The sequence below is a fragment of the Centropristis striata genome, chromosome 10 (genome assembly GCF_030273125.1).
Source record: "Centropristis striata isolate RG_2023a ecotype Rhode Island chromosome 10, C.striata_1.0, whole genome shotgun sequence".
Classification (NCBI taxonomy): Eukaryota; Metazoa; Chordata; class Actinopteri; order Perciformes; family Serranidae; genus Centropristis; species Centropristis striata.
Window position 1 is genome coordinate 33,620,503 of NC_081526.1, and position 18,984 is coordinate 33,639,486.

Consider the following 18,984-nt stretch of genomic DNA (forward strand, 5'->3'; position numbering starts at 1 on the left):
AGGTTTTAGGGACTTATTTTAAAATCGCCCAGAGGTTTTACAGGCAGTTTTAGGCGTCAATGGGTTAAAAGAATCTTATACATATTGCATAATCTGTATCATTGATAATAACTCAATCATAATGGCACTCTAAAAGGAGCCATTATTTATTTTTACTATTGTGAGTAAGTTCTGCATAAAACATCAGTTTGTAAGCCAGTACAGACATGCTTACATTCATTATTTGTGTCCAAAGCCTATGTTTAGGAATGTATAAGTATTGGGAAAAATGCCACAGCATTTGTTCTTATTGGTCTTGTATCGACTTACGGCTTGGATACTACTACAAGTATCTAACAGTACAGCTCTGAAATGTTTACATCACATGGAAAAGCAACCCTAATACCTAGTTTTAACTATAATGATAGAGCTAAGCCTGAAACTGATTCTCTCTCATACACACACACACACACACACACACACACACACACACACACAAGCTACAGACCAGGACTGTGGGGTTCTTCACAGTGATGCAGGGAGTCGTGGCTCTCAGGGCTCCACTCACTCCGTGGTAGTACTTGAAACAGATCTTTGTCTCGGCTGCAGAGAAAGCAGCACAGAGTCATGAGATGCAGAAGTAGTGAAGTAAACATGACCTGCCTGTTGTTGGTCACAAAACTTGTGACCACTTGTGAAGTCAGCTCTGTCTCCACTGTGTTAAAGTGTTCATGTGTTAATGTGTTTTAGTCCTTTGGTCATTTTGTGTCTTTTTTTGGTCATTTTGTGTCTTTTTTGGTAATTTTGGGTATTTTTTTTGTCATTTTATGTCTTTTTTTGGTCATTTTGGGTATTTTTTTGGGGTCATTTTGGGTTTTTTTTTTGGTCATTTTGTGTCTTTTTTGGATCATTTTGTTTCTCTTTTTTTTGGTCATTTTGTTTCTTTCTTGGGTCATTTTGTGCTTCATTATTGGTCCAAAATTTGTTGTATCAACTGAGTTTGTATGATCTGAACTGTGTGTGTGTGTGAGGTTCTGTTCATTGAGCGGGGGTCGCGGACAATATGCATGTTAAATAGGGGGTCGCGACTCAAAAAGGTTGAGAACTACTGCTGTAGAGGAACAGAATTTTCCAAAGTTTTATATTCAACTGTTGCCTGATGGGGTTTGGTTTTTTAACTAAAAAGTGAGTATTTTATTATTATGTATTTATTTATTTTTCTGTTTTTTATTTTATAATGTTCTCTTATATGGTTATCTTCATTCATTTATTTGTTTTTTTTTTCTATTTGTTTTGTTTTTGTATATTTTGAATATATGTACTGGATAAACTGATGTGTGCTCTGACAGCTGATATAATTATGTATCCAAGGAAAATCCAATAAAAATAATTTTGAAAGAAAGAGTGAGTAAGTGAGTTCTTCGTGTCTATGGACGTTAGTGGAGAAGAATTCACAGGAGAAATAACTGTCAAAAACTGGATCCCGGTATTCTTGAGTGGTGAAGAGCACTTGTTTTTTATTCAAGAATATTCAATATTCTACCGTATATTTTCAAAGTATTAAAGTGCAAAGAATAAGTGTTTGTCAAAGTATAGATTTAAATTATTCTCAGGTAAGACTGCCAACGGCGGAAACTAATTATATTTTATCAAGTACTGTACTGAAGTACAATTTTAAGGTCTTTGTACTATACTTGAGTATTTCCATTTTACGTTACTTTATACTTCTACTCCACTACATTTTAAGGGCAAATATTGTACTTTTTACTCCACTATATTTAGCTGCCAGCTTTAGCTACTTTTCAGGTCGAGATTTAACATAAAAAGCAAGATACATTTAAAATAATTACACATTTTTTATCATTTCAACCACATAGCAGTATATAAAGTAGTGAAACCAGCAACAACAACATGACAATATTTACATTTTGCTTATATAATACATCAATAATAATATTATGTTTAGGATATATAAAACAATCTGAGTGGGTCCATTCTGAATAAAAGTACTTTTACTTTTGATACTTTAAGTACTTTTTGATGCTGATACTTTTGTACATTTAGTTCAGTAAATTATGAATGCAGGACTTTTACTTGTAGTAGAGTAATTTCACAGTGTGGTATTAGTACGTTTACTTAAGTAAAGGATCTGAATACTTCTTCCACCACTGATTGCTGCCTATGGTGACTTACGCTCCATAAAGTAGGCCCCGGGCTCCAGCCTCCAGACAATCTGACCCTTCTGGGTACCATTCACCCCTCGGTTCTTACAGTCCCACACATTGGACGGACTTGTTTCATCTGGGGAAAAAAAAGGAGACATGTTAGATTGATGTAAGTGTGTGTTGATTCTGCGGTTATTCAAATAATGCTCCTTCTGTGTTGACATTCCCCCTGATTTGAAACCAAAGAATGTTAAAAATAGCAAACAACAGATGTGTTGAAGCTGTGGATTCTAAGAAAAAACAGCAGCAAAGTTGCATCTGTTCTGTCTTTTAGTATGTTTAGTCTGCAGACTTTGTCTTCCAAAACACAAGTTTGCCTTTAATCAGTGAAATCCATTCCCAAAATAGCCTCCCTGCAACCTCTAACCAGAAGGACAAACACCAAACTTCCTCTGAGTTAAAAACAGGGAGGGGGAATTCCGCTGTACGTAGCACTTTCGCACACAGATTAATGAAGCACTGAACTCAGCTGACTGGTGGAGAGAGCTCAGAGGGTGTGTATGTGCATGCATGAGGATGCCTTTGTGTGTGTGTGTGTATGTGGAGAGGAGAGGAGGAGGGGAGGGCAAGTTGCTTATCATTGAATGTCTGCTTAGTCGAGGAAAGCAGTAGCCCCTCTGGGGTATAAGACCCTGGAGCAGGTAATGAAGTCCTGGCGGCCTTTTGATCGATATGAAGTGACCTGACGCCCTGCCAGGCACCAGCAGTTTACACTATCTCTGTCTCCCATACAGCGTTCTCACCTACAAGGGAAACGTTTTAATCAAGTCCTGGAGGTCATGAGAAATGTGGCTAATCGTTTAGCGAACAAGTTAAAACTCTCATGAACTTCCTTTATAAAACGATCACAGCTGCCGTCTGTCTGTCTGTTGCACTGCAGATTTGTTTGACCTCTCAGAAGTCAAAGACACACATTGCATTCAGAAATCCATTATCCATTACTAACACAATACATCATGTTTAACAGCTCACAGGCTGCAGTTTTCCTCTGAACACCACTGTATTATAGCAGCAATTATCTGGAGTAAAGAGACAACTTGTTAGCTTCACTGTGTATGGTGATGTGTAATCATGACAGGGTCAAGGCAAACTTTTGTTAAAAGGGAACAATTTGTCAGACTGGAATAACAAAAATCATTTTATGAACGATGATAATTCAATCGATATGTATATAGAAAACCAGTGGAAGCACTAGATATTTAGCAGGTCTGGTTTTAATCAACATTATTAGATCAAATAAAATGGCTAAAAGAGCTAATGTCAACCCCAAATATCTGCTTCCTGTTCCAAAAGTTCTTTTGATAAAGCTTTGTTATTCCTATTGGCTGTTCTGCAAATGCAGATGGGCATACAGGGCTCCTTCTGATGGTGAAATCCTGTTTTAATGGTGGGAAATCCTACAGAAACAGCCAAAAAAGGAAGACAAATGGATCAAAAAGAGTCCCACGTCAATATTGTACTGTTTTGTGTGTCAATACTTCTGCTAATTGTAGCCAAAATTTCACACCTGCGGCAAGCTAGCTAACCACTACGGTTAGCAGAAGGTGAAACTATGAGCAACATTTTGTCACCATCCCTAATAGTTTAGAATTCTGCTAACTGTAACCAACGGATGTGAAACTTGTTTAAGCTAGCTGGAGCCTTGAAGGGAGGAGGGCTATCCTATAGCTTTAAAGGGTTACTCTGGTGATTTACAGTAGCCTAGTATTTATTGTATTACACTTCCATAAAGCCAGAGACTCTTATGTAACAGATCATAAAAAGGAATGTCAAAATCAAAGCAACATAGTTTAAGATAAAGACACTTAGTCCCTCATTTGAATAAAGCTCCAAAAACACTAGATTCTAGCATGAGTATTGCCAACTCCTCAGTAAGGAAAGTAGCTAATGGCTGTCCAAAAAGTCCCTAGAAGTCAATAAATTACGTTATCGACTAATCTGCATAATTGATCATGTGCCTGTAACTATAATGGACACTGTAGGAGAGAGGAATTATGTTGTAGGAGAGACAAAAAGTGAGTTAAAAACACCTTAAATATGTTTAGAACTGCAAATGCAAATGTCTTCTGTCACAATTTGAAACCTCCTCCTGTATCCGGCCTTGGGACCAGCAAAGGTGACCCAAAAGAGTAAGAATGAATCTCCAAAAGTCTCCAATAACACCAGAAAAAGTCGCTAGATCTTTCGCTAGTCGATTTTTTGAAAAAGAGTTGCTAGAGGGGTCTGAATAGTCACTAAATATAGCAAAGAAGTCAATAAGTTGGCAACACTGTCTAGCATAGGTAGCACAGTTTAACACTCTCTGCCTGGTAAAAGCTTTTCATGCTAACTTTGCATGCTAACAAATGAATTGATTAATTGAAGAATTCAACTATTACCAGTAAGATCTGTACTAACTGTACTAGGGTTGGGACAATGGTTGACGTCCACAGTGGAAGAGGATATCCAAACAGATCAAATCATATGGGTTCAAAACTCTCAGCTCTTTATTACGTTATTTAGTATTATAGATTCTTAATAAGAAATGCGCTGATCGTACACTGTTGCTCCTGTATTACTTTTCACCTCAATGGACAGATCTGCCTGACAGTTTGAGCCTGATAGCCTCCCTCAGCACACAGGTCAATGTATTTCCTCCCTGTCAAATTCCTGTCTCTAAGCAGGATTAGCATACATTATTGGAGACCACCACACTCACCTCAGAGACGTGCAAGCTTTGTGATGGTGCGTATGTTATTGTATACCGAGGCAGAGCCGTTACATGTTGACTCAGCCTCCAGTCCTGTGTAAAGTCTCAACAGCTCTTGTTGCACTATTGACTCGGAGTTGGAAGCTCCAACACGAGACTCTACCGGGCTATTCTCAGCTCCCAATGATAAAAGAGCCGGATCAGCTGAAAAGCTTTGAGGACAGGTCGGGTCAAGTCAGCTCAGGTCCTGGATGCCTGCAAGTTCCCCAAATAGTTTAGTAAAAAAACATTTTGGGGAACATCACAAACAACTGCATCAAGGCAGATTGGGAAATCATTCATACTGTCTGAATGACTCGGATCATGTTTGTGCAAAAAACAATCATTCCTATTACAATATACACTAGCAATCAGACTTGTGGATTTAAGACTTGGACTTGAGTCTGTTCAAAGTTACAAAAAAATATGATCTATTGGGTTTGCATGCTCAGAAAGTTGACGTACGGGCCTGATGTTAGACAATCATGGGAGAAAAAAGTCTATCTTGAATATTTTAGTATCTAATCTATAATTAGTAACCCCTATGCTTTCACTACCATAGTATGTCAAACAGTCCATGATGTCTATGATGCAACATTTTAAGGATTAAAGCTTATTCTTGACCAACCTGTTTAACCAGAGTTTGCTCAGTTGTCATGATGATCGATCGATTGCCATGCCAACACAGTAGTTGTTATAACTTTTACAATCAAATACATAATAGCATAATATTTTATAAACTACAATATGTAAATACTATTTCCACAAGCTGGTCTCATGAAGAAATTCCTATGAAAAGTAATCGCAGCTATCTGACAAAATGATGTCCGTTTAGCATAAACTGCAAATGCATTGAAAGTTGGTTGGAGGAGAGGCTCATGGCATAAACAACCCAGGAATTTGACCCAGGAGACTCTGGTAAAACAAACGTCTTTAGTCATGTTCTATATTACCTAACTGCGTCAAGAAGTACTGTCCTGAATCAGTTATTTTAAACCGAACCCAGTTTCTTTTTCCTAATCTTAAACGAGTAGTTTTGGTGCCTTAACCTAACCACGTAGTTCCGTGTCACAACGTTACTAACGTGGGTGTCATGCCATTGTTCCACCATTATTTTGGTCCGACGCACCCCATAGTCCAAAGAAGTAATCTTTCTGGAACCCTAACCAAGTGAATTTTTGCACAGCATTGTCACACTATTAAACACAATTTATTTTTAAGAAGAATGTCAGCAGTGACTGGACAGAAAAATGAGCACTCCCCACTAATGTTTTCATCTATTACAACCATACAGAACTATTCATGAGAATATGTTCATTTCCGAGGTCAAGACTGGTCTTTTAAGCTTCATGGCAACTCCATTCAATCATGAAGACCATGTCATACAGTTGAAAGTTGCCAATGTACAATTTATTGGGCCTGTATTATACTGCACAATCTGACAAGCCCCAAAATGTATATTTTACACAGGGACACATAATGTGATTTTATTTTATTTGACTTGACTCCCTAAAGACTTGACTTCGGACATGCAAGTCTCAAATTCTATGGACAGCAACAGCAAGGCCTTCCAAAACTGCATGCCTTACATATTTATTATTAGGACTATACAAGAATTTCGCTATCAAAACTATCAACACAGCTGTTCAAAGATCATCCTGACTTGCAGTTTGCTTATGGAGGCCTGTCTCCTTACCCGAACCTGTCCTCAAGAACTTGTTTTGTATGACCTGAGAACTGCCCTTGACCTGCCCCAGGACAGTTAAAAGCAGCTCTACTAGATAAGTAAAAATCATCTCACCAATGTGGTACAGCCCAATCCAGTCAGTAGCATCCACTTCCTCCTTGATGTCCCAGGATATGACGAGATTCTGGCCACGGTTCAGAGTGTACTCCAGAGTGGAGGCCGTGAGCGAGGACCGGCTCTGGGAGGTCACCAGGTCTGTGTCACTGTTTGCTCTTGGAAGTCCGATAGGACTGCTGATAACGGAGACGGTATCGGAGGCAGCCCCGCCCCTCTCCGCCAGGGTTCGCAGGTTCTCTGGGCTCAGCGTGTGTCGGAGGTGGGGGCTGCGCCTTCGTGGAGCCGACAGGTGTTCACGGCCCCCAACCGCCAGGTTGGGTGGATTGTGGGAACGGGTCCTGGGCGGTAGGACCGCCGTGGCAAGGGAAGGACGCATGGTGTGCAACTGGTAAAGCGACAACTATAGGAGACGTAAAAACTGTTGATGGGAAGGCCCAAGAAGAGCTGCAGAGATGGGTCGGAGGTTCTTATCGATTGGGCTGGACGTCAAAGTGATTGACGCATTTTTTACTGATTTATTCCTGTTGACAGTGAGAGTTGATTTGTCATGCCTGGACACACATGGAAACTTTCAATGTTTGTTGATTCCTTCCTCGCAGAGGTTCCTCTTATCGGTCCTTGCATCATACCCGAACGGTTGAAGTAGAAGATATCCAACAGCAGCCACAATCTTTGATTCGTTTATATCATGTTTCCAATGGCAAAGGGAACCTAAAGATGGAGAAAAGAAGAGAGAGAAAACGGTAAGCTACGAAATTGCTCTCACACAACAAAAGCAATGATTGTACGCAGTGAGTTGCAATCATCAAATGACTGAACGAGCATTAGTCACCAGGGGGGTTGTTTGCTGTCAAAAAACCTGTCACCAACACAAATAACCCGGCATAACCACTCCATCCTGTCTTCAATGACAAGCCTTCTAATGAAAGAGGAAATGGCAGTGAAGAGGGCTTCAACTCTGTTTTTAAGGAATGTACTGCTTGATAGTATCAGAAGGATTAAACACTAAGCACTATTTACTTCTTTGAATGATTAATGAAACACTTAATAAGTATGTATAGGTTCCTCTTGGTGGTATAAACAAACTGTTCCACTGTGGAGGAGAGTGAAATGATCTAATTTAAAATCCATTATGTCTATGTGACTGTTGGAAAAAGAAATCTTTAAATCATCCTAATAATAACCCTCTCTCTCTCTCTCTCTCTCACACACACACACACACACACACACACCATTGCAGTTGGGTTTCTATGGTTTCTGTCAGTATAAGCTGCCTTAGTAAAAACCAGAAAGGAGACAGGCAGCTGGATCTGCCCCACAGGAAGCTCTTCAATCAGCAAATGCCAGTTTGGGAACTGTCTGGGGAGTGCTGTCAGAGTCTCAACCAGAGCCATTTTGTTTTTAAAAGGAAGGATGTGGCATGTGACTTGAGAATCTAGCCAAAGGCAGCTGGTTTTAGACAGGCTGAGGAGCAGAGTTGTTTTTTTCTAACGGAGAATAGGTTCAGTAATATTCAGCGAATATGTGCCTGGTGCAGTCACTGTAAAACCATGTGGGCTGTAGTTTGAGCTAAGCCCTGATATCTTTGGCATTTTAACTGCGTATGTGTCTCAAAAGCTGAGCTGTTCAGTGATGCTTCCTCTGCAGGCTTCAGTGTGTGGTCCGCACTGTATGTAATACATATTTTGGGATTATGATATTATTAGACTTTAAATAAGAAAAACTGAAAACCCTAAAGTTGAACACCATCGGTGAATGTGATAACATCAATGTCAACTTATAGGTTAATGGCAGTTAAATATCGGCTAATGGTGACATTCAGCCAATATATTGGTGCATCCCTTTTGAGAAAAAAATATTCTTAGGGCGCTTTCACAACCCAAGTCCTTTTGGTTTGTCCGAATCAGAGTGAAAATGATAGATTTGGTTGGTTTTGTATTTAGTCTGGTTCCTTTCACAGAACAGAAATGTAAGCAGACCAAATAAAACTAAAATATTAGCAGAGGGGTAGAGAAGGTGGAGGGCTGGAAATGTACTCGCACTATTATTTCTTATTGGTTGAAAAGTAATGTTGATCCATTATTTCCTACGTGCTGTGATCAAAAAGGCTGTAGAATCAGAGAAGGAGAGCCTTGATGCTTCTATCTGCTATTTTGAGCAATATGTTGATAATTCTGCAGTGACATATTATCTTTAGCTCAGTGGTAGCCTACGGGGTGACACTGAAGGACACAAGTTTCATCTTTAAATATTATCTGTGTTCATCTCATCGAACTGGATCGCTCACAAGAAACCGTGACAAGGACTAAAAGAAGCAGAGTTTGATTAAAACGGACTAAACTGTGGGTTGTGAATGCGCCCTTATATTCTTTTTTGCCAAGAGGTAATGCCAAGATCAATACAGCTCTCATATCAGTGAGGTAAACATGAAGCTAACACCAGCAGCCAGTTAGCTTAGCTTAGCATAGAAGTTGAAACCGAGGAAAAAAACTGAGCCTGGCTCGGTCCAAACGTGGAAAAAGAATTTGAGTTCCATTACTTTTAAAGCTCACACGTTACTGTAGTAACACGTTTAAACAACTGTGGCTGGGTGCAGGGGCTCTTTTTAGCCAGATGAGATATTAGCATGGATGTACAGACAACTATCAGTGGGTTCTTGTGAGTTGCGGAGTTATAAGAGCATCTTTCTAATATGGTTACCAAGCAGCCTTATGAATGTTTATGCGATCTGAGATAATGGTATCCTCTTAAGTCTAAAAATGGATGCAAGAAAAAGAGTCAGAGTGAGCTGGGAGCTGGTGTTTTATTTGTAAATTGGTCTGGTAGGGCTTTAGTCTTAATTTGGTCTGAATGTACCTGTAGACTACAGAGGCAATTAGCCTCTGTAGTCTGTGTGTCAGAGCCACTGCTGCAGCTGTTGAACTGAGTGAGCAGGTTAAATCAGCAAGTCAAGCTACAATAACAGAGCTCCCTTCCACCTTCCCTTTCAGCTCAGGCACTGTGTTTGCTTCAGGTCTCTTCCTTTTTTTGCCCTCTTTGGAAATGTGGCTCTCACTTTGAAAACGCTGCTTTAATGTGTACTTTGGTGGGCATTTCTGTTCCTTACTTTGTCAATATGCTTCCCTCCACTGCACAAACTAACAACTTTGTCTGCCTCATCCATCAATGTGACAAAAAGAACAAAATCGAGGCTGACATGGATGCTTCACATAGTAAAAAAATAAAACCAGCACTGCTGTTGTGGGTGTCTCCTCTAGTCAGCTATATCATGCGTTTGCACTTTCTCTTAGAGCTGCAACAATGACTCTACGAATCAAGAAAAATGATTGCCAACTATTTTTATAATCAATTAAACATTTAAGTAATTTTTCATGCAGAAATGGAGCAAAATATTGTTTTCAGCCTCTAAAAATACGGAGATTTCCTCCTTAAAGTGAATATCTTGCGGTTTGGGGCTTACAAAACAAGAAATGTAGAGACATTAACATGGACTTGAGGAGCAATTTTCACCATCTTCTTACATTTTGTAGACCAAATGATTAATCGGTTGAATAGATAATGAAAATACTTGCTAGTTTCTTTACAGTCTGACTTGAAATTTGGAACTCCAGTCCATGTAGAGAGCTGACAGGTCGACTGTGTGTGAGCACATGATGGACCCAAAGATTGGAAATAATTCCAAAAGCCATGCATGCATATGCAGTAACTTATATGACAAATTGTCTAATATACTGTATATATTGCTGCTCAGCTTCTGAATCAATTCACTTTGCATTTTGAACTGACTGAACAGAAATGATGAACTGGTCGCCTGCTGATCTATGTGGATTGGCTGTGATTCCGGATAACCCGGGCCTTATATTGAAATAAGATCTGCTGCATTTGACATGGGGGAGGCTTTCCCCGTCCCTGACTCGACAAGATTACCAGAGCGGCTCCATCACACACACACACACACACACACACCACATACAGGGATTTATGACAGAATAAAACCTTCATCACAGATGCAGGAATACGTAAATCCTGCTCACGTGTGCTCATGGCCTCATACACAGACCTGCAGGGAGGGGGCACGTCCATAAACAAGCTCAAGCTTACTCTGCTGAAGAAGAAAACTAAAATATGTAACTGAGCTGAGCTGTTATGTAAGTGTTCCTTCGGTCCAAGTGCCCCCCTCCCCAACATGTTTGCCAGGTATTGTCCAACCCTGATGTGGAGTGGGAGACGCTGAGGCTGCAGCCGTCCCACTCAGAGTGGAGCAGATGAGAAGTCTGTCTTCCAGCTACAGACCAGAATATAACCTCAGGAGGGGGGCAATGAACAATCTGGACTCACTCCAGTGCTTTTTCTTCTAAAAGACTGTCATTTCCCATTATAATCCCAATTGCACTGCTCTGCACGGCTCTGACCTAATGCAGGATTAGCGATTGATTCCCAGGAAACGGACATAGATAAACAAGGTGTAATACGAGTACCCAAAAATCTCATTGTGCTTCTAATTCTAACCGTTCTTTGGGTGATGTTGAATTTGACACCTGTCTTGCGAAGTCAGTCATTTGAGTACTGTTCTGTTACTTTGTACTCTGCACCGCTGTGCACTGAATACTAAAAAGAAACACATCTGCAGCAGAGGATCTGATGGAGCACGGCAGAATGTGCTGGATGGTTGTTTCCTTCCATCGTGTCAAAAACGCCTTTCTTCAGAGAACAATCCAACAACAGGATGATGGCATAAAGTATTTCTAGGTATTTGGGAATTACAATAATGTCATTCTTTGTGACAGCGCTCTGTTTTATGAATGCAGAGGCTGAAAAAGTCTGTCTTGTTTAGCGTCCCGTGTGACAGACGTGACTGACAGGCACTAGTGTAGCAACACGGCTGCACACCTCCTCTTACACACCTCACGCCAAGAGGAGGAAGGAGACTGCTGAATCCTGCACGCCTGCACTGCTCACATACGAACCTGGTCTCACAGGAATCTGTGAAATAGCCACGGATTCGCTTAACTCAAAATCCGTGGAATAGCCACGGAATCACTCAAATTTCCGTGAAACTGACACGGATTTCGCTACAATGCAAGTTAATGACAGTCATTTCCCATGGCTATTCCATGGATATTTGTTTGGTTTGTTCCAAGTCACGTGACTTTTAAGGTCCCGGCGGTCAGAACAAAAAACATGGCGGACAGTTCTCTAATTTTTTGTGAAAAAATCAATATTTTGACTTAGTTTCTGCATAAAAATGGATTTTGATCACATTTCTAGCGAGAAATATATGTTTTATTTTCTAAATATTCACTCAGTGAATGTACATAATCACTTTGTATGTTGGAATAGCCACGGGATATGACATATGTCATTAACCTGCATTGTAGCGAAATCCGTGTCAGTTTCACGGAAATTTTAGTGATTCCGTGGCTATTCCACGGATTTTGAGTTAAGCAAATCCGTGGCTATGTCACGGGTTCCTGTGAGACCAGGTTGTCACATACACACACACACACACACACACACACGCATAGAGCAAGTGCGTGTGCATGTTTGTGTTTCAATGTATCCTTCTTCTGAAAGGATAGAAGATATAGTGACGTAAGATATGGCCAGAATTTTTGTTAAAAAGCTATCAAAAAAGAACTAACAACAGAATGTAAAAGTGACAGTTTTAATGTTGTGTATTGTGTTTCACAGATATCTAAAGGCATGTTAACCTCATTGTTAGCCTTAGTAATTAAGTTGGTTGGGGGGAAGGTGAACCTTTACCCAGGACACCAGTGTTTGTGTCTTCACTGAAACCAAAAGTCAATGTTGTAATTTCATGTTACGTATGTAGTCTTACTTCCCTGTGGAGCCAATGTGTAGTTAACTACGTGTCTGCTGGCAGCAGTTATTTTACACCAAACCAAACTGTGACTGTTTCACAACCTTAACCATGTGCTAAAAACAGTGAAGTTTCTGCACAAGGAAGTGTTGATCTTCTGCTCCTGAGCTCTAATCTGTGTCTAACCTGTGGATTGTATTAGAGGGAAGGAAAAAATAATATATGTGGTCGTATTGTTTGGAGTAAATATTGGCGTGACTTTCCACCGCTGACGACTTGCTGAGTGATCTGGTTTGATGCTGAACATGTCTTTAGACTGGTAAGTAACGACTAATGTTGCTTATTTAGAAAAATGCATTTTTAGAGCATTGACAACAATAAACGGTCAGAATAACATTCTTTGATGTGTCCGTTTTCTTGCTAAATCTGCGCTACAGGCTGATGACTGTACATTTAGAGATTGTGTAGACCAGGTGGTAGACCAACTGAAAAAAAAAAGGCAATCGTTTCACCATATTGGCATCACTGCTGATGAGGAAAACTAAAAGTTTGCTAAAAATGTATCTAGAGTTGATCAACAGACCTTAATAATCCTTTTTTACATATATTCAATTGAAAACTATAAACCAAATAAGAAAAACTTTAGCTCTGATTGGCACTAATAAACCACTTTACTTAAACTAAGGGGTTAGTTTTGAGGGTTTTGTAAAGGTAAAGATGTAATAAAACACAATGACAGATTTGACAGTTGCCTATAAATTTGGAATAATGTTGTTTTCAGACACAATTCTCTGTTAATTGTGGTTTCATTTTCATTGTGATCTGTTTGGAAGAGATTGGTTAAAAAGGTTTTGAGAAGATATATACTATCTGTCAAGAATAAATCACATTGCCACAATCATTTAATGGAAAGAGGTTAAAAAATATTTTACTCCGACTTAATGAGCAACCGTGTACGTTGTCTTTGTTGAGTTTGTAATAGAATATATGTTGAAAAGGGTTAGCAAATGATCACATTTCCATTTATTTACATATTAAACAGCTTTTCTGGAATCAGGGTTGTAAAGGAAAAAGTGTTAAAAACACAAACATTACCCAAAGTGTTGCCCTTGGTAACGTGTTCCTCAATTACCATGAACAAACACACTGTAAACACCATCCTGCTGCAGGAAACACTCACTCCACCACCAGCTGTGTATTAATCTGCCGCTGTAAACAATCCCCCAAAAATGCCTGATTACCTACTGTACATGGGTCAATGACGTGATCTAACCCAGTGTCAGTTGGTGTAACCAGTAATTTCTTCCCCATAAAAATCGGATTAAATATATAGAGAAATAAATGTGAACTAAAATGAGAAAAAATACTATCCATGTTTACATTGCAACACTGTGGTATAAAACAAAATTTTAAATAATTTGTCAAAACTTTTGAAAAAAATGGCTGTATTTAGAATATGTTCTGCTCAACATTGATGAAATGTGTAAATGTAGAAATACTAAAAAAAAAAAATAATTTGATGTTTTTTAAAATTAAGTAATTATATACACTACCGGTCAAAAGTTTTAGAACACCCCAATTTTTCCAGTTTTTTATTAAAAATTCAAGCAGTTCAAGTCAAATGAACAGCTTGAAAGGGTACAAAGGTAAGTGGTGAACTGCCAGAGGTAAATAAAAAAAGGTAAGCTTAACCAAAACTAAAAAATAATGTACATTTCAGAATTATACAAGTAGGCCTTTTTTCAGGGAACAAGAAATGGGTTAACAACTTAACTCTATGGAGTCTTGGGCTATTTTGTCAATTTTTTAAATTCTTTTCATGTCTTTGTAAGTCATTTTGTGTCTTTTTGTGTCTTTTTTTAGTCATTTTGTGTCTTTAGGTGTCTTTTTTGTCATTTTGTGTCTTTTTTTAGTCATTTTGTGTCTTTTTTTTTGTCATTTTGTGTCTTTTTTTAGTCCTTTAGTCCAACATAAAATGTGATTTTGAATCTTTTTTTTACTTTCAAAACTATTTAACTACTATCAACACTACTATCATGCTCAATAAAGAATTTTAAATGTTGCAAATGTGCATTAATTTCAGAGTACACTGAGACATTAAACTGCATCATTTTCAATTAAATTCTGGAAAAGTTGGTGTGTTCTAAAACTTTTGACCAGTAGTGTATAAGTCCACTTAAATACAATGTAGGTGGATGAAGTATTTAATATTTATCATTTTTTGTGGTTACACCACTTGACATCTTGCCAACCCTTATCTGTCATTCACCCACATATAAAACTATGGAGTTCTGATGGGCATATTAAATCAGTAAGGAATAATCATGGATTTAAACCAGTGTGGTGTGTGTTGTGAGCCGTAGGTGCTGTGATGTCAGTAAAGGGATTCCTTCTCTCTCTCTCTCTCTCTCTCTCTGTTTCTCTGCGACTGTGTGTGTGTGTGTGTGTGTGTGTGTGTGTATTGGTGTCAGCAGAGGGACCCCTCTGTGCCCCTGTGGAGGTGACTGCTGCACTTTACAGCCTGACAGAACGGGCACCTTGGGGAGCTGGCACACACACACAGTGGCATTGAGGTCTGATGGTGCCTCACTGACACATAATGTTAGGAACAAAACACAAAACCAGCACAAAGAAGCCTCGCACACTAAAACAAATGCCATCACACACACATTCTTAACAGTGTGTCTGACTCAGAGCATAAAAAATACATTCTCTTCACAAACTACTTCCTCCAAAACGATGGAGACGGAGCGGTCCGGCTCTCTGCAGCGAGGCCTCGCTGGACGCTGCAGCTTTGTGAGTCATTCTGGGAGAACACAGGCTACAAGGTTGGTGCCAGTGTGTTCCTACACTTCCCAGAAAAAGTGCAGCCCCGTCCCGCTCGGGGTATTTCTCTGAACACGCTGCCCTGGGAGTACATGTCTGGATGAGTCACTCCTCAGGAGGTACCCCTCTATGACAGGCCTCGGCAAGTGGAAAATGGCACTTACGCCTGAAGACTGATTGATATCGCCCTTTCTAAGTTTAGAACGCTGACCTTTCTGTAAATGGGAAAGTGGGTTGTGTATGGATTTATGAAAGGCATAAAAACTGTACACAGACGTACACAAAAGTACACTATGGATCTGCTGGGACGGACTATTCTCTTTTCCTCGACTCCTATTTAAGATGCAGTCGTATCTAGAGCAATGACTGTGGGGTCAGTCGTTCATTAATTATTAATCAAATTCAGGTTGTGCAACATGCAAGTTTTTCTAAAAGTACCAAACACCACAGGCTGACTTTTTGGGCAAATTTAGTATATCAAATGATGCACAACATACAGTAATGGAAAAAATGATTAGACCACCCTTGTTTTCTTCATTTTCTTGTTAATTTTAATGGCTGGTACAACTAAAGGTACATTTGTTTGGACAAATATAATGAGAACAACAATATAACTCATAAGAGTTTGATTTAATTTATCTAGACATTTTCTATGCTTTTCTTGATAATGATTTCGGTTATAATCAAGAAAACAATGGAAAATGTCCAGATATCAGCTCTTAAATTCAACTCTTATCAGCTATTTTGTTGTTCTCATTATGTTTGTCCAAACAAATGTACCTTTAGTTGTACCAGGCATTAAAATTAACAAGAAAATTAAGAAAGCAAGGGTGGTCTAATCATTTTTTCCTTACTGTATGTAGCATATTTCCATTTGGAGCGCTCTGGTAGCTGAACGGTTAAAGCACATGGCACATAACTGCAACTGTTATCCGTCCAGTGAAAACAAAAATACCTCCCGATAAAGACTATTTACACTGAAGGAATGGAATGTGAAAAACACAAGCTGGGCTACAAAATGCAGACACACTACACTGTCAGACAGTGTGTAATAAGATGGTTTAAATACCTAAACACTGGACAGTAATGATGGATTAATAATGACCTGTACATGAAGTGGAGCGTGACATCACTGCAGGGCGACACAACCTCTTCCATTTTAACTCCTGACTCATTGGCTAATTCAATTTCCCACAAACGCTTTACTGCCTGTGGAGTCACTGCAGCCTCGTCACCTGACTCACTACACACACGTTCTGTACATTAAATGTTCTGCACAGGGCAGACAGACAGAAAGTTAAGAAATCTGAATCAAATGAAAGGTAAAACTGGCAACGTCTTGGTAATTCTGGAACATTTGGATTGAAGAAAAAAATAATACAAATCTGATTTCCAGTGCAAATTTTGAACAATTGCTGCTGCAGATGCAGTTTGGTTGGTGTAAATATAGTATTAAGGTCCAACACCCAGCCTGTTTGTGATGTGTGCAATCTAATTTTAACCTCAGAAGGAACACAGGAATAGATTATTTCTTATGATCATTGCGTCTGATTGAACGAAGCAACGGTCAAGTCACAGTTGGAAAAATCACAGCTGTAATAACAACAAATGATGGCTGAATTCCATTTAGCTGCTTCTGCTTTGGATTCAGCTTCAGCCTCAGCATCCTGCACTGTCAAAAATGTTTGTAAAAATAACAGTAAAACTCATAACAAATACATCAGAAATGGGGCGTAAAATTAAAAATTGTACACCACCGTATTAGACACTTTTAATTACCGTAAATCAAAGAATAGCACAAAACGTTTACTTTTATCTGTCATAAACTGGAAGAAACATACAGTTTTGCTGTAAAAATATAACATTTTCATGCAAAATTTATGGAGAAATACCATGATGTGTGATTGAATGACACAATTACCCTAAAAATAACAGGATTATTCAGTCTAAATTACAGTTTTTGCTGATATTTACATTTAAATTTAGAATAGAAAATCCACTCACTGTAATTTTTACGGTGAAGTTCTGGCAACCAGAGCTGCCGGTATTTTACCGTAAATTAAACAGATTATTTTTTACAGTGTGGTTTTATGCATGCTGGCTGATTGTTACACAAACCTCTTTACCACCAACTTGGAACTGGTTTCTGCACCTAATTTTATGAGGTTAGGAACATTTAACCTAAAATAAGTTGGCTCAGAGCCTGCTTCCGCTGTGCACCGTCCTCTGTTGATAGATCCTTCACTCAAAACTGGTGGAAACGCGGCATGGTTTGCTAAATAGCACCATGGTAACAATAATTCTAAATGGAGCAGGTACAACAATCAGAGCTAATTAGTTGGAAAGGAGGGAAACAGTCATGACTTACTGAGACAATAACGATGTACCGATAACACTACTTCAGTCCTAATATTGACACCAATACCTAAATTTTGAGTATCTGCTGATACTGAGTTTGGATCCGATACCATTGTTGACATAATAAGCTGTAAGACTCACAGTCTGGAAGGTACTGGGATCGCTCTTTTATATGTTCGGGGCCAGATCAGGCCTAACTTTGGAAAAATCAGTGTGCCATAACAACATTAAACTTGACATTAAATTCAGTTATGACACAACATCAAAATTTAAATCTACAACGGATCTGTTTTTTATTTAGCCAATTGATTGCATCCATTGCGTTTTGACCAACACAATACCGGTTAATGAGTCCATCTGGTACTTTTGAAGATGCTAAAAGGTTATAAAAACATCACATCAGAGAGTCCTGTTCATCAGGAAAAAACTAAACAAATAGTTGTACTTTTTTCACCCGCTGTGGTTACAAATGATATCCAAAGTTCCCATTTCAGTGTACTGCTTTAAGTGACATTCCCTCATTTACAAAATGTTGCAATAGCAGCAAATGTCAAAAAAAGGGACAACTTTCTTGCACAGTTATTGCTGTACACTGCAAAAAAAGAAAAGTTGGGTGAACTCAAAATTTCAAGGCAACAAACTTCGATAAAATTTTAAGTTGGACAATTAAACTAAATATTTTAAGTTTCGTTTTTGAGTTTGCTCAACTCTGAATTTCTCTGGCACGATTGTAAAGCCACTATGAATGTGAGCTAATGTTGTGACCACAATTTTGAGTTAGCATTGATACGCTAATGGCTACTCTTGTAGCTGTAACAAGCAGCGCCGCTAGCATCAGGTAGCCGCTAGCATCAGTTAGCCGCTAGCATCACTTAGCCGCTAGCTTTCGCTAATGACCAAATTTCACAACAAAGAAATAAGAGTTAGCAGAACTATTGTCCCTTGTTTTGAACCCCAACTTAAAGATATAAGTAACAACAACTCACAAACTTGTTTTTGAGCAGACAACTGGCTTGCTTTGTTGTGCTAACTTACATTATTGCCCTAAATGTCAGTAATTTATATTTCCAAGTTTTACCAAATTAAATCACTGTTTTAGGCCAAAAAATACAAGTTGGCGTTTTTGCAGTGTATCGGTTGCTGACGTGATTTAAGTATTGGCCCAAAAGCTGATCTGGTATCAGTGCATCCCTAACTTAGACACTTGTATAGAACAGAGTCGTGTTATTAGTCACACCAGTGC

General features: G+C 39.0%; 1 protein-coding gene across 1 annotated transcript in view; it reads right to left on the bottom strand.

Moving 5' to 3' along the window:
- hecw2a (HECT, C2 and WW domain containing E3 ubiquitin protein ligase 2a) overlaps positions 1–18,984 on the bottom strand; it is a 65,236-nt gene that overhangs the window by 43,382 nt on the left and 2,870 nt on the right. Inside the window, exons 2-4 of the mRNA XM_059343505.1 lie at positions 6,734–7,447; positions 2,173–2,280; positions 488–582 (exon numbers count right to left, since the gene is read on the bottom strand). Coding sequence (XP_059199488.1) covers positions 488–582; positions 2,173–2,280; positions 6,734–7,112 — 582 coding nt within the window. The 5' untranslated portion in view covers positions 7,113–7,447. The remainder of the gene's footprint in view (positions 1–487; positions 583–2,172; positions 2,281–6,733; positions 7,448–18,984) is intronic.